The 15,894-nt window shown below is 48.2% G+C and overlaps 1 protein-coding gene across 3 annotated transcripts in view; it reads left to right on the top strand.

Annotated features, from left to right (window-relative positions):
- The first annotated feature begins 339 nt into the window (after positions 1 to 339).
- Positions 340 to 15,894, top strand: part of SLC5A6 (solute carrier family 5 member 6) — a 29,485-nt gene continuing 13,930 nt past the window's right edge. For 2 of the 3 annotated variants that reach the window (XM_075201064.1, XM_075201066.1), the window contains exons 1-2: positions 340 to 474; positions 14,998 to 15,650. In XM_075201064.1, coding sequence (XP_075057165.1) covers positions 15,321 to 15,650 — 330 coding nt within the window. In that variant the 5' untranslated portion in view covers positions 340 to 474; positions 14,998 to 15,320. Of the gene's footprint in view, positions 475 to 2,131; positions 2,217 to 14,997; positions 15,651 to 15,894 lie in introns of all 3 variants that reach the window. The other variant, XM_075201065.1, reaches the window with a different exon arrangement.

Consider the following 15,894-nt stretch of genomic DNA (forward strand, 5'->3'; position numbering starts at 1 on the left):
GTGCCGTCCTCTCTATGAGAGCCGGGGGGCTCGGTGGTCTCCTGGCTGCGCCAATCATTCCGGTATTATCATTACTGGACCTAACACGACTTCACTGAGACCCAGCAGCCACCCTGCTCCCTTACAAAGATGGCGCCCTATTGCTTCACATCAAAGCCTGCGCATGCGCACCGCCGTCTGTCAGTCTCCCGCCGTTCCTCCCCTGACATAGTGTGTTGGCGGCGGAGCTCTGCCATTGGCTGCCGGACACCTGGCTGCTGTGCTGGACTCGCGCATGCGCAGGCCTTATCACATTTTATTGTGGTTCCAGGGAGCGTGTCCTCGGCGCCGGGCTGTGATTGGTTGTCAGAGTGACATGTCCCCGCCCCCCGGGGCTCTGTCATGGAGACGGAGCCAGAGCTCGTCCTTGTGTGAGGGGGAGAGAGAGAGCTGAGGACGGGGCCCCGGGGAGCCACAGGAGCCTCCACGTGCAGGGTATGTACAGCATGCTGGGACCTGTAGTTCTACAGCCCATTGGTGTTGTGTAATACTCTGTGTCACTCATCATAGTGTGTGACTGTCATATAATGTACACACTGAGCACATGTATGTGTCATACTGCACCATGCTGTATGGGTATAAACCAGTATCACTCATCATGGTATGTAACTGTCATGTACTGAGCACATGTATGTGTCATATTGTACCATGTATGTGTATAACCTGTGTGACTGTCATGTACTATATACACTGAGCACATGTATGTGTCATATTACATGTATGTGTCATATTACATGTATGTGTCATACTGGACAATGTATGTGTCATATTACATGTATGTGTCATACCGCACCATGCTGTATGGGTATAAACCAGTATCACTCATCATGGTATGTAACTGTAAGGTACTGAGCACATGTATGTGTCATATTGTACCATGTATGTGTATAACCTGTGTGACTGTCATGTACTATATACACTGAGCACATGTATGTGTCATATTACATGTATGTGTCATACTGCACCATGCTGTATGGGTATAAACCAGTATCACTCATCATGGTATGTAACTGTCATGTACTGAGCACATGTATGTGTCATATTGTACCATGTATGTGTATAACCTGTGTGACTGTCATGTACTATATACACTGAGCACATGTATGTGTCATATTACATGTATGTGTCATATTACATGTATGTGTCATATTACATGTATGTGTCATACTGGACAATGTATGTGTCATATTACATGTATGTGTCATACCGCACCATGCTGTATGGGTATAAACCAGTATCACTCATCATGGTATGTAACTGTAAGGTACTGAGCACATGTATGTGTCATATTGTACCATGTATGTGTATAACCTGTGTGACTGTCATGTACTATATACACTGAGCACATGTATGTGTCATATTACATGTATGTGTCATACTGCACCATGCTGTATGGGTATAAACCAGTATCACTCATCATGGTATGTAACTGTCATGTACTGAGCACATGTATGTGTCATATTGTACCACGCTGTATGCAGCCAGTATCACTCAGACTCTAGTTTATTGCATATTATTTGCGCCATGTGTAACATTGTATGTTGCATGGTTCTCCCCTCTCTCTAGCATGCAGTGCACAGACTGACCTCTGTGACAAGTGTGTGCAGTGTTTACATACAGAGTGCACACTGATATTGTATGTTGTGTAGCAGTGATGTGACACATGTATGTTGGTGTACAGCTGTGTAGCAGTATTCGCAGTACTACACTGTGATAATACCTGAGGTCAGGAGCCCCTATCTTACTGGGACAATGGGCATTATGTGGGTTATCCTGCCCTCCGGCTGGGGATGTTGTTGTTTTTCTCCAACGTTATCTCACAAATTATAATCAGAGTCCTTGATAAATTGGGATTAGAGTGTGTCCTTCACACACATACAATATCCAGGCCATGGTTTCATTGCTTAAGGCTGTGGAAAATGAGTTAATATCCTCCTTACCCCCAGTGTGTGGTGACTGGTGAGTGTATAAATGTGTGATATATTGTGTTAGTCCTGCGGTGGTGTAAATATCTGACTATGTCATTCAGGATGAGGACTTTTATTACCTTCGCTCCATATCTTGTGTAATCGTCAATGTTTAATCTGCACAGGTTTTATTTCTGGGAGCGAAGGGTCCGTCCGTTGCTGAGGTTTCTCCAGGACATCCCCTATGACTCCTATATAGGGTGATGTAAGGTGAGCTTCCGTTAAACATTGCACAATCTGATTCAAATAATCACATTATCCTGCAAACTCTGAAATGAAAAACAAGCCCAAACCAATACCTAGAAGCCCCAAAAAAAGCTCAATTTACAGGGGACAGGGGTGTTGTAGTGAAAACTAAAGTACATTGTTCATTATTAAATACATAGAAAGATTTCTACAATCTGTCTTCAGTGTCTCTATAATGATATTTCTCCGCATACATTGGCTCTTGAAGTTTATTAGAATTTTCATAAATATTCAAGGTGATGTTTTTGTAAGATGAAGACTATTAAAAACAGTTATGTAAATATAAGATTTTATTCTCGTGTTTCCCCCATGCACACATTTCAGTTGAGGGTGGGCATTACCTACTGTGTATATTTTCAAACAGTCAAAATTAAGGGAAAGCCCAAAAGTCCTGAGCATTACAGATAATAAACAAAACACCAATCACATGATCAAAACCACTCTGATACAATAAATTATTTTCTACACAAGAATGTCTAATATTAAGTGAGACTACAGATATATAAAGCGCTACGGAAGTTGCTGGCGCTATATAAATAAATGTTGATGATGAATGTTGATGATATTGTGCAACAGACAATCTGAGGATAGAGTTTCTGCCACACTGAGTTTTATTTGGCCTTAGGAATTACAAGCTCAGTTTGAGATATAGTGACAGCTACAGATGTATTTGTTTTCATTGTCAATTAGAAAAGTATAAAAGTGATTCCTATTCTATTAAGTTTAACTGCTTCCACTTTTGTGTTGAGACTTCAATATATCCTATTGACAATAACACAGTATTGTGCATACATAGACTAGACAAAAATCATATATTAAGAACCAGACCGTCCTTTTCTTCACCACTAATTTGTACTCTGAATTTATAAGCACAAGAGGCAGTTGCTGCAGATTGCAGACACATGTTCTAGCTGTATACACAGCTGTCATCACTAGTGATCAGCACTTACACCTGACCTGTAGCTGGTGCCAGTGATATGAAACCACGTACGTTAGACAGGACCAGTGCTTGAGTCTGACGCTGCTGCGTGCGCTGGAGCTTGGCGCGTCCTTACTGTACATTACGTGCATACGTCCACCCCCCTCCCCCGTTCCATATATGACATAATAGGCTGTAATAAGGGTCCTTTGTACTCTAAGATGCGTTGTAGGTTGCTGCGTTCTGTGGCGTATGGTCAGGGTCTGGCAACGTATCTAACCATCACGCTTCCATCTTTTCTCGCATGACTTTCAGCCATTAGGGGACGGGCGGGTGTTTGCGTGATTGACACACGACGTGTCCATTTAGGAAGGAGGACGAGGTGGAAGGGAGGAAATAGCTGGGAAGGAAGTAAAATGGAGGTTCTGACACATATTTCGTAAAAATCCCAAAAACCTGCGACCAGCAAAAGCAAAAAGCCCAATTCCGCTTGTTATAAGCAGAATTGGCAACTATGAATTTGATTCACTGCCCTCCCGGGACTTGTTTCCTCTGCCACTTATAAGTCTCCTGCTTATAGAGCTTCCACTGTTCTTTAGATTTAATGATTTCTATATTCTCTCCCACAACTCTTACGTTTCTATCACCAGACGTGTTCTGACTCACTGAGGCCTCTCTGTGTATTATGAGGTGAACGTCGACCTCTGTAAGTGGGTAAATTAGAGAACTGGGAGATCCGATAGGACAGTGCGGACCTATAGACTGGGTGCTATATACTGAATAGGGGAGAGCAGGGCATTATGGGTAAATTAGAGATCCATGAACTGGGAGATCCGATAGGACAGTGCGGACCTATAGACTGGGTGCTATATACTGAATAGGGGAGAGCAGAGGATTATGGGTACTATTGAAGGAGACTTCTACATTCGAATAATGTATTTTCAGGCAGATTTTTTTGTTTGTTTGTTTTTTTTTTTTTTTGCCAAGTACAAAACCAGCGCCAGTCAAGGCTTTGACCTATCTGGGCGTTTGGCATGTGGGTGGCACAGTTTTATCGGGTTCTACTGACTTGGACATTTGAGTAATGCAACAACTTCCTTCATATTAAGGAAAGTCAGAGTACTCTGATTAAACCGTGTCGCCTCCATAAGCCCCGTGTGTAGGGTCTGGTGCTAGAAATGTTTTGTGCAAAATCTAATTAACTTGTCATTATAAATGTAATCCTCTGGGAGCTGCTTACTGCATCACCTGACCACATACTTCAGCCCTGCGCTGTTTAACTCCTTACCTGCTGCCTGCAGCGCTCCACTTTACATGTCGGACAGATCAGTATTTTCTGTGTAACTCCACCCATCATCATCATCATCATTTATTTATATAGCGCCAACATATTCCGTAGAGCTTTACAATAGGGGACAAACATAGTAAACTAATAAATAAACTGGGTAAAACGGACAAAGAGGTGAGAAGGCCGCTGTTTATACGTTGCGACAGATCTTAAGATGCAGGACAGTCTGTGTATAGGAAAACATTGTCTATATGATCCCAACTTTATCTCCAGTGTCTTCAGTTCAGGCAAGTTCCTCTTATGACTTTCATTTAAAGTGGATGAATCCCCCTCCGTATAATACCCCCTCCCCCCCCTTCCCTGCATAGCAGATGGGGTGCGGACAGAAAAGCAGGGACTGCAGTCAGTCCATAGCGCTTTAGGTGAGGAGTTCCGGCCCCGTCATTCAGATAACAGGTCAGGGTTACGTTCAGTGGATGTTGTGGAAACGCTATTATGGGGCATAATTCTGCCAATATTACATATCTGCAGTAGAAAGTGCAGTAATTTCTCTCTGAATGCAGATTTTAGATGTGCACCTCTCTCCCCTGCTGGTCTGATGCTTTTTTTTTCTCCATAAAATACATTAGGATGTTATTAATGTCTACTGTACATAAAATACATTGTTTCCAGTTGCTGCAGATTGCAGACACATATCCTAGCTGTATACACAGCCGTCATCACCAGTGATCAGTACTTACACCTGACCTGTAGCTGGTGCCAGTGATATGAAACCACGTACGTTAGACAGGCCCAGTGCTTGAGTCTGACGCTGCTGCGTGCACTGGAGCTTAGCGCGTCCTTACTGTACATTAACTACGTGCATACGTCCATCCCCCTCCCCCGTTCCATATATGACATAATAGGCTGTAATAAGGGTCCTTTGTACTCTAAGATGCGTTGTAGGTTGCTGCGTTCTCTGGCGTATGGTCAGGTTCTGGCAACGCATCTAACCATCACCTACAGGGTGGTAAATGTAGAGGAAATGGTTGAATAAGGAGCGTGATGGTTGGATACGGTTCTGGCAAGTTATCTAACAATCACGCTCCTTATTGAACCAGGTCCTATAGGTTTAGAACAGTGTGTGAAACAATTGTGCTGGCAGGATAACAGCTCTGTATTGGGGATTTATCTTTATAGACAGAAAATGTTTCCGTAAAACCTCAACTATGAGACTTGTGTTGTGTGGACACAACCGACAAACTTTAGAAACTGCTAAACTCTTCTCCGCGGTGAGAGTCCCAAAGCATAAAGTTATGTGGCTGCCTCTTCATTCTCGTCAGCGCTGGGGGAAGATCTGTCTCTGCTCTCAATAAGGACCGGAATGCAAATAAAACTATAAATGGGGTAAATCATCTAAGTAAACGTTACTGGAATGAACGATCAGCCCGGTGGTTTGCATGTGATGTTTATGTTGGGTGAGAAAATATTTGTTTATGGAGAAGAGATGGGAGAGCATTGTTATATTGTTATGTTCTTTGTATATGTAAATAATACTTGGCTCAGAATACTTTTAAAACAATTAAATGACATTAGAATACAAAAGATTGCTGCTGGTAACACCTGATTGTTATACACAGGGATCTGATGAGAGATTATATATATATATATATATATATATATATATATATATATATATATATATATATATATATATATATATATTGGATTGGGAGTGAAAATGTCTACAGGTTGCCATGTACAATGTAGACAGGCTGTAACATAGACCATCATAACGCATTATATTTGAAATGGTAATACATGTAACCCCCCAAAAAAACAGATATGTAAACAAAAAAAAGACGCTTATTTGTGTGTTACCAGCACTAGGGGCCCAAGCACTGAGCCTGGACACTTATTGGCAGTCTGGGTATGCTGGGACCTGTAGTATCTCGCTGTGCTGATGGCACGAGGGCTCTTCCCATACCCCTGGGCGGTGGGTGTTGGGTACTAACACATACCCAGACTGCCATTAAGTGTCAGGGCTCAGTGCTTGTGACCTGATAGCTGCAGTATGATTTGTTTCCAAACCTATTATCCTATTATCACGCCCCCATCCCCACCCTTACGGGGCCTGAGCAATTGTAGTATCCAGATGTTGCCGCTGGCAGAGACGGCGTCGGCACCGGTAGGATGTCTGTGACACATTACACAGCGTCTCCATGGGATCGAGGTCTGCCATTGTCCTGCTGCCCCCAGGAAGTATCTGCCGGCTCCGTCCATCCTGTAGCACATAGTACTATGCCCCCACTACGTGCACAGCGTTCTTTCATTAAATACCCTGAACAAGGCAGCTTACAGGGGCTAGGTGCATATTTAAGGATCGTTTAAATGTATTATTAGGGCATCGCAACTGATATCTCCAATATCCCAGGGTCTTCGCACTCATGAGCAGTCCGCATAGCTCTCTAAGGGGGCGTTTAGTGATACTCATCGCTAGACAGTGAGTATCATCGTTATCGATGGAGGCGAATGATTGGATGAGTATCGCATGTCACTTTTAGTAAAGCGACGTGATACTCATCCAATCATACGCCTCCCTCGGCGACCATCTGTATGCAGCAGTATTGCAGGTGGTTGGTGACATGTATCTGAACATGCAGCATGGATGATGCGCAGTCCCTGACCTGTAGATATCCCCTTGGGTTACATCCACACTCTGTTAGGAATCCTCGTTCAGGACCGTAACTAGGACTGTGTGATAGGGGCATCCGCCCAGGGACCAACGCTGAAGCCGAGCACAGTATATGTGTATTTTAGGTTCATTTGGTTAAAATTGAGGCTAGAGGACGGCATTATTTCTCGCCCCAGGCGCTAAAATTTTAAGTTACGGCTCTGTCCTTTTTGCCTATATATCCTCCTATAGGTTGGAGAAGAACCTTATGTGAGTGAGGTGTTGTCAGTGCAATGATTCACTGCTCTGATCTCCTCGTTAGAGGCAGTGACTCTTCCTGCATGTAGGGTCACACTGTCAGTCACCATTATCTCTCTTCTACATATACCTGTATTTCTGGCTCACATTTCGGGGATTCCTCAGGCATGTACAGGAGATGGGGCAGCTCAAAGCAGTTAACGGGGGGGGGGGGGGGGGAGTTTCTTTCATAGCTAAAATTAGTTAGACGGAAAGTGCCCCCTCTTTATATCACCACCTTCAAACGCAGCGAAAACCCGGTGTCCTCTCCAGGGTGGTAGGATTACGGAGTAACGCCCTTGTTCAGAGGCTCCTTCAGAAGATTGCTGGGTGGTTATTTCCTCACGCAGTGTCCCAGACAAGTCGCAGTGGGGGGAGACTTCCCTGGATACTGCGCAGGCGTTGGGATTATTGATCCCCGGACCCGCGTGACTCCATGTCCCAGCCAGAGGGATCTCTAATGACCCCATCACTTTCCCCTCTGCTTTCATATGCTGTAAATACTACAACGCTCCAGTTACCTCTATGGTGTTCATACTACCTGGGTAACGAGTGCTGGGTGTGATGGCTGCACTCACCGACACACTGACAGCTGTACAGTGACTCCCATGTAACCATCATCCACCTCTTACTGTGCCTTTAATAATTACCGTTGAGAAGGGTGGCTCATGGCCTTTGGCTCTGATGATGGGGAGGGTAAGAGGGCTGGGGGGGGGGGAGGGTAAGAGGGGGGGGGGAGGGTAAGAGGGCTGAGGGGGGGGGGAGGGTAAGAGGGCTGGGGGGGGGGGAGGGTAAGAGGGCTGGGGGGGGGGGAGGGTAAGAGGGCTGGGGGGGGAGGGTAAGAGGGTAGGAGGGTTGGGGGGGGTAAGAGGGCTGGAGGGGGGGGGGAGGGTAAGAGGGCTGGGGGGGGGGGAGGGTAAGAGGGCTGGGGGGGGGGGAGGGTAAGAGGGCTGGGGGGGGGGAGGGTAAGAGGGCTGGGGGGGGGAGGGTAAGAGGGCTGGGGGGGAGGGTAAGAGGGCTGGGGGGGGGGGGGTAAGAGGGCTGGGGGGGGAGGGTAAGAGGGGGGGGGGGGAGGGTAAGAGGGCTGGGGGGGGGAGGGTAAGAGGGGGGGGGGGAGGGTAAGAGGGGGGGGGAGGGTAAGAGGGCTGGGGGGGGGGGAGGGTAAGAGGGGGGGGGTAAGAGGGCTGGGGGGGGAGGGTAAGAGGGTAGGAGGGTTGGGGGGGGTAAGAGGGCTGGAGGGGGGGGGGAGGGTAAGAGGGCTGGAGGGGGGGGGAGGGTAAGAGGGCTGGAGGGGGGGGGGAGGGTAAGAGGGCTGGGGGGGGGAGGGTAAGAGGGGGGGGGAGGGTAAGAGGGCTGGGGGGGGGGGGAGGGTAAGAGGGCTGGGGGGGGAGGGTAAGAGGGCTGGGGGGGAGGGTAAGAGGGTAGGAGGGTTGGGGGGGGTAAGAGGGCTGGAGGGGGGGGGGAGGGTAAGAGGGCTGGAGGGGGGGGGGAGGGTAAGAGGGCTGGAGGGGGGGGGGAGGGTAAGAGGGCTGGAGGGGGGGGGAGGGTAAGAGGGCTGGGGGGGGGGAGGGTAAGAGGGCTGGGGGGGGGGGGAGGGTAAGAGGGCTGGGGGGGGGAGGGTAAGAGGGCTGGGGGGGGAGGGTAAGAGGGGGGGGGGAGGGTAAGAGGGCTGGGGGGGGGAGGGTAAGAGGGCTGGGGGGGGGGAGGGTAAGAGGGGGGGGGGGTAAGAGGGTTGGGGGGGGAGGGTAGGAGGGTTGGGGGGGGTAAGAGGGCTGGAGGGGGGGGAGGGTAAGAGGGCTGGAGGGGGGGGGAGGGTAAGAGGGCTGGAGGGGGGGGGGAAGGGTAAGAGGGCTGGGGGGGGGGAGGGTAAGAGGGCTGGGGGGGAGGGTAAGAGGGTAGGAGGGTTGGGGGGGGTAAGAGGGCTGGAGGGGGGGGGGAGGGTAAGAGGGCTGGAGGGGGGGGGAGGGTAAGAGGGCTGGAGGGGGGGGGGAGGGTAAGAGGGCTGGAGGGGGGGGGAGGGTAAGAGGGCTGGAGGGGGGGAGAGGGTAAGAGGGGGGGAGGGTAAGAGGGCTGGAGGGGGGGGGAGGGTAAGAGGGCTGGAGGGGGGGGGAGGGTAAGAGGGCTGGGGGGGAGGCAGGAGGGTAAGAGGGCTGGGGGAGGAGGGTAAGAGGGCTGGAGGGGGGAGGAGGGTAAGAGGGCTGGGGGGGAGGCAGGAGGGTAAGAGGGCTGGGGGGGGAGGGTAAGAGGGATGGAGGGGGGGGAGGGTAAGAGGGCTGGAGGGGGGGGAGGGTAAGAGGGCTGGGGGGGGAGGGTAAGAGGGCTGGGGGGGAGGGTGGGAGGGTAAGAGGGCTGGAGGGGGGGAGAGGGTAAGAGGGCTGGAGGGGGGGAGAGGGTAAGAGGGCTGGAGGGGGGGAGAGGGTAAGAGGGCTGGGGGGGGAGGGTAAGAGGGCTGGAGGGTAAGAGGGCTGGAGGGGGGAGGGTAAGAGGGCTGGAGGGGGGGGAGGAGGGTAAGAGGGCTGGAGGGGGGGGGGGAGGGTAAGAGGGCTGGGGGGGAGGGAGGAGGGTAAGAGGGCGGGGGGGGGGAGGAGGGTAAGAGGGCTGGGGGGAGGGAGGGGGGTAAGAGGGCTGGGGGGAGGGAGGGGGGTAAGAGGGCTGGGGGGAGGGAGGAGGGTAAGAGGGCTGGGGGGAGGGAGGAGGGTAAGAGGGCTGGGGGGGGGGGGGTCACAGGGTTTATCCTTCATTCTTTCAGTGCAGAAAGTCATGTTAACGCAGTATTTCATACTTTACATTCCCCAGAACAGTGGAAGTCTCTGAACCCACAGAGATAAAACTGGTCGCACTTTGGACTTCAGCACTTTAAAAAAAAAAAAAATCCCTCTTTTTATACAAGGGACATTGAATTAGAAGCTGTGGGAACGAGCAGCTGGAGGTCGGCTCTTGTACAACAAGGTCATCATCATCTTTATTACTTAGTTTGCTGTACAGAATCCTTTAAAACTTTCTTTGATGTTTTTCAAAGTGCTGTAATAATCCTGAGTGACAGGATTGTAGTTTATTGCGCGGTATTAAAGGAAACGTTCTCTTGGGATTGCTGAGCATCTAGTGTATCTCACACAGCCTGTTGTATCCTCCACAGACTACACTGGGTAACGTGGGCAGTGATTTCATCACTGCTAAACTTAATAGACCTGACTTGTTTCTAATCCTCCTGGATCTTTGATGCATTTGACACCATTGACCCCTCTTCTCTTACAAACGCTGGATGCCTCAGGTCATCCTGGTCCTCGCTGTGTACTCAATCAGTCGGAGCACCACAAGGCTCAGTGCTAGGTCCTCTGCTGGTCTCTGCCTGTACCGCTGCTGGTGCAAAACTAATAAGCGCCTCTTGATTTTTCAGTATCTTTCTATGCAGATGACCCAATATTATCTGCTCATCTGTGTTGGCCTGTGATACAGGATGTCTTTCTTATGTTTCCTTTTGGACGTCCTCTCTCCACCTCAAGCTCAGTCTCTTAAACACTCTGCTATCCAGCTTCTATAGACAGCTTTCAATATACCTACAGAGCTACCTACCTGACCTGTTTCTGACAACAAGCTACCGCTTGCACACGCTCCCGAAATGTCATCCTTGACTCTGACCTATCCTTTGTTTCCCACATTCAGTTACATACATGTCAGAAATCCCTCCAGGACATGCATGTACCTCACACAGTATGCTGCACTCATTCCCTCCAGCAATGACTTTTGCAATTTGTATCTGAAGAATGCTCTTCTACGGCTGTTCTGCTCTGTCGGCTGTAACTGGTTGACTGTAGTTCACAGAATCCAATATGAAATACTTTTACGGACATACAAAGCTTGTAACAAAATTGCACCAATTAAACCTCTTTCCTTGTCTCAAAATATCTCCCAACTCGACCCCCCCCGTGCTCTGCGTCACTGGTTACCTGCTCCCTGTCCCGGTTGCAGATGTGTAAGTCTTACTGAATCTAAATGTGTACATTTTCCTGCACGCTGCCCGTGTCTTTCCTTTCTAATTGAAATTGTTTAGCAGCGCTCCTCACAGTGACCGCCAGAGAAACCACTCGGTGATCACGTCTGTGTGACTGACAGTCTCACCATTAGCAGAAATTATTTACCTCTTATCTGTCTGGTTGTCAGAGCTTTCTGAATGACGGATAAAAGATCCCTGTTAATGAGATATAATGTGTGTTATGTAAGGAATCCATCAGTAGAACATGATAAATCCACGTTGTGCACAGTCACTGCTGACCTTTCCCCTCTCTCCTGTAAGCCGCTTCTCTCTGACCTTTGTAGTGTTTTACAGATCTTCTTGCAGACGCACAGCGAACTTAAAGAGCAAGTACAGACTGTAATCACCACTACGGTGTATGAACGGCTGAATGATAGACCTGCAGTAACTGCTGCGTTTATGTTTGAACAATATCCACCTTGTGGGTATCTGTTTTGTCTAAGAAACTGTGATGAAAACATCTTTGGCTTTTTGACCTTTTGGCATCATATCAAGACACCGGAGCCTACTTGTCAGTCTGTGGCAATGAGAATACTTTTCTTTTATCGTGGCCATTGAAAATAAATAAATGAGATTCTCTATCTCTGCGATACTGTACCAGAGTGACTGACAAGGGTTTAGTTTCCACGTTCCCGGGCCAGTCTGTGTGGATGAGCGCGAGCCGGCCACATGACATGCGCAGCGGAACTGAAAGCCGGTCACATGACATGCGCAGCGGAACTGAAAGCAGTTACTGAAAGCCGGTCACATGACATGCGCAGCGGAACTGAAAGCCGGTCACATGACATGCGCAGCGGAACTGAAAGCAGTTACTGAAAGCCGGTCACATGACATGCGCAGCGGAACTGAAAGCCGGTCACATGATATGCGCAGCATAACTGAAAGCCGGTCACATGACATGCGCAGCGGAACTGAAAGCCGGCCACAGAACCAGTGTTCTGGCCGCAAAACTTGTTAATCCTCCAAAGCGGGGAAGTTACCGCCAGTGGGGTTTTGGGAGATGACGTCTGTGAACAGCTTTAATATATGGACCCCATGTCCTAAATGTGTGAGGGACTTTATATTAGGAGAAGCACGGTGGCCTAGTGGTTAGCACTTCTGCCTCACAGCACTGGGGTCATGAGTTCAATTCCCAACCCTGGCCTTATCTGTGTGAAGTTTGTATGTTCTCCCCGTCTTTGCGTGGGTTTCCTCCGGGTGCTCCGGTTTCCTCCCACACTCCAAAAACATACTGGTAGGTTAATTGGCTGCTGTCAAAATTGACCATAGTCTGTTTGTCTCTGTTTGTCTCTGTTTGTCTCTGTTTGTCTCTGTTTGTCTCTGTTTGTCTCTGTGTGTCTCTGTGTGTCTCTGTGTGTCTCTGTGTGTCTCTGTGTGTCTCTGTGTGTCTATATTAGGGAATTTAGACTGTAAGCTCCAATGGGGCAGGGACTAATGTGAGTGAGTTCTCTGTACAGCGCTGCGGAATTAGTGGCGCTATATTAATAAATGGTGATGTCTGCAGCTGTGGTGGGCGCTAATACTTCTATAAGAGGAATTGTGGGTAACACTGATTTTACTTTCATGGTTTAGAACTGAGACTTATTTTCGTTGAGTGTTAATTCTACAGAGCCAGAATCCTTAATAAATGAGTCCAAACATCCAAGCAGAGCTTTAATAATGAAAATACACTTTACAGATCTCATGTATTGAACTTGCTTCCCCCATAAAGCTGCCTGGCTTTGCACAGTGTAAATGTGGAAGTAGATGGGGTTTGGGTGATGTTGCTGAACTTGTGATTTCTCACATCTCTCAGAGAATTGTCCTGTAATAAGTCTCTTATCACCGCTGGGAGATAAATCCTGTGAGCGGCTCCTATATGTGGGCAGCTGCTCCTCTCACTGAAGTCAGAATGATTAGCTCTGTAATCTACAGCTATTGTGTGTTCATGGCTGTACAATCACACAGTCAGACATCTGCCGACCAGGGGTCTGCGCGTTATCAGCTCCACTTGTATTCAAGGACTCGCCCATCACCCTGTGAGAGGAGTCTTTACACCAGCTCTCCCTCTAGGCAGGTGAGGGAACGGGGGTATATGAGCGCAGTGTCCCCCAGACCAGGAATTGATGCAGCATCTACATCCAGTACGTGGTGATCTGTGACCCTGAGGTCCGTGGAGAGACCAGGTAACACTGTCTGCATTTGCCGTGTGGTTATTGCTTGTGTTTTGTACATGAGTGTATCTTGTCTAGATGTGGCACGTACAGGATACACCATGGGGACCACTAGCCACTATCGGTGGTGCTTGATATATATCAGCTGCACCTATATAGGGAGTAAATCTTGCTCCTTCCTGCCAGTCTGGAAGCCCTCGCCTGATTACTGTAGATACAGGACCAGCTGCTGCTCCTGGGGGACAAGGGTCTTCTGTGAGAACTATTTGGAACGTGAGTCATAATGGGTATCGGGTATTGTTTAGGTGCTGCTTACAAGGCAGCCGTTGTGAGACCCTGTACCTGGAGGAGAGTCTTGTTTATAAAGGTGTTTGAAACATATCGGTCAGTGTAGGACCTCCATGTTTTGATCTAAGGATGAACCAATAGCTCCTGTTCTCATTATACTAGATACACACAGATAGCAGTGTTAGTCTTTGTATACATATAGGGCATTTATATTGTCACACAGCTGGTACAAGGTATAATACGGGATTCACCAAGCGCAGGGTTATATCTTCTAGACTATCCAACGTAACTTGTGTGTCCATCCTAAGTCCACCTCGGTGTATGCGAGTGTCTGATTAAACCTGTGCCGTAGGCTTACTGTAACCGGCCTCATCTGTGGACTGTGGTCATTGTGCGGAGCTGTATGTGAAGATTTAGTACTTTGGAGGAGTTGAGATGTTTTGTATGTTCTCGATCCTGCGTCTGATGTGCAATGAGCAAATCTTCATCTAATCTTCACCTCTGATGAGTCTGATAATTAGAGAATATTCATTTCTCTGCTCCAGGCTCCCTGTCCGTCATCCCACTGGGAATGTTATAAAAACTCCAAAAACATACTAGTAGGTTAATTCAAAACTGCTATCAAAATTGACCCTAGTCTCTCTTTGTCTGTGTGTATATTAGGGAATTTAGACTGTAAGCCCCAATGGGGCAGGGACTGATGTAAGTGCTCTTTACAGCGCTGCGGAATCAGTGGCGCTATATAAATGATGATGAAGTGGAATTTTCATTTATACCCAGTAAACAAATACAGTTTGTATGTTCCGTATCCTCCTTTAATAAACCGGTAACTATTCCACTAGTTGTTATATAATCTGCTGTAACCTGATGGAAGTTATCCAGGCAGTATAGACCCCGGCCAAACCAAAATTACCCAGAACTGCCTCATCCAAGACTGGGATATCCTTTCCTGAATTACCCATCCATGGCAAACTCCACTCACCCCTGTGCCAGAGCACACTTCATTACTGGACTTCAACCCTCCTAAGCTCTTGTAATGATTCTCTGCTACATCTCTAGGGTAATGCATTAACTTTATTCTGGTTAAATTCTGACTTGTCTCCTGTCGTTACAGATCTACAAGCACCTTTTAAGGATTTAGCTGGGATAAATTCTTCTGTAGTCTGCCGGATCCTTCGTGGAGCAGAGACGGAGTTAGACGCAGTTGGTCGCTATAGAAGGAGGTTGCTTGGTGATGATGTATCCTGTAAAGCAAGTGGTGCAGTGAATTTGTGCTTCTGAAGAGTTATGATGATTACTCGGCCATGAAGAGCTCCAGAATGAATGAGCGAAGGTTGATGCTGTAGTGACAGTTTGCTGAAGCCTTCAACAGACACTAACTCAACTGGGCGGTCTACCGGCACGACTGGGCGGTCTACCGGCACCACTGATCCAGTCATGAGGTTCTCTACGGTAGATTACATCATCTTTGCGCTGCTGTTGGTCCTATCCTCTGCTATTGGACTGTACTATGCCTTGAGCGGTGGGAAGCAACGGACAACCCAGGAGTTCCTGCTGGCCAATCGCAGCATGGGCTTCCTGCCGGTAGCCCTCTCCCTCCTGGCCACCTTTCAGTCCGCCGTGGCGGTTCTGGGCGTCCCATCAGAAATGTACAGGTTTGGTACAGAATACTGGTTCCTTGGCTGCTCGTACGTCATTGGGCTGCTGATCCCCGCTTACATCTTCATACCAGTCTTCTACCGGCTAAGACTCACCAGCACCTATGAGGTAGGAGCGCATGTGTTGTCATCCCAGACATTGCTGTTTACCATTAAACCCCCACATTTACGTCCTACGGGTGTGTACTAAACATACGCAGTTAAACAAAGCTAATGCTTACACTTGGCGGCAATTTATCCGTGGTTTATTGACCGAGCATAATCTAGTAACATGATGAAACTTCTAAACGTATATAGAAGTCTTTGTTGAAAATCTGCACTTGTGTATTACAGTTTAGTAGTAAACCACTCGG

This window comes from Mixophyes fleayi, chromosome 3, assembly GCF_038048845.1.
Source record: "Mixophyes fleayi isolate aMixFle1 chromosome 3, aMixFle1.hap1, whole genome shotgun sequence".
In the NCBI taxonomy this organism is placed as follows: Eukaryota; Metazoa; Chordata; class Amphibia; order Anura; family Limnodynastidae; genus Mixophyes; species Mixophyes fleayi.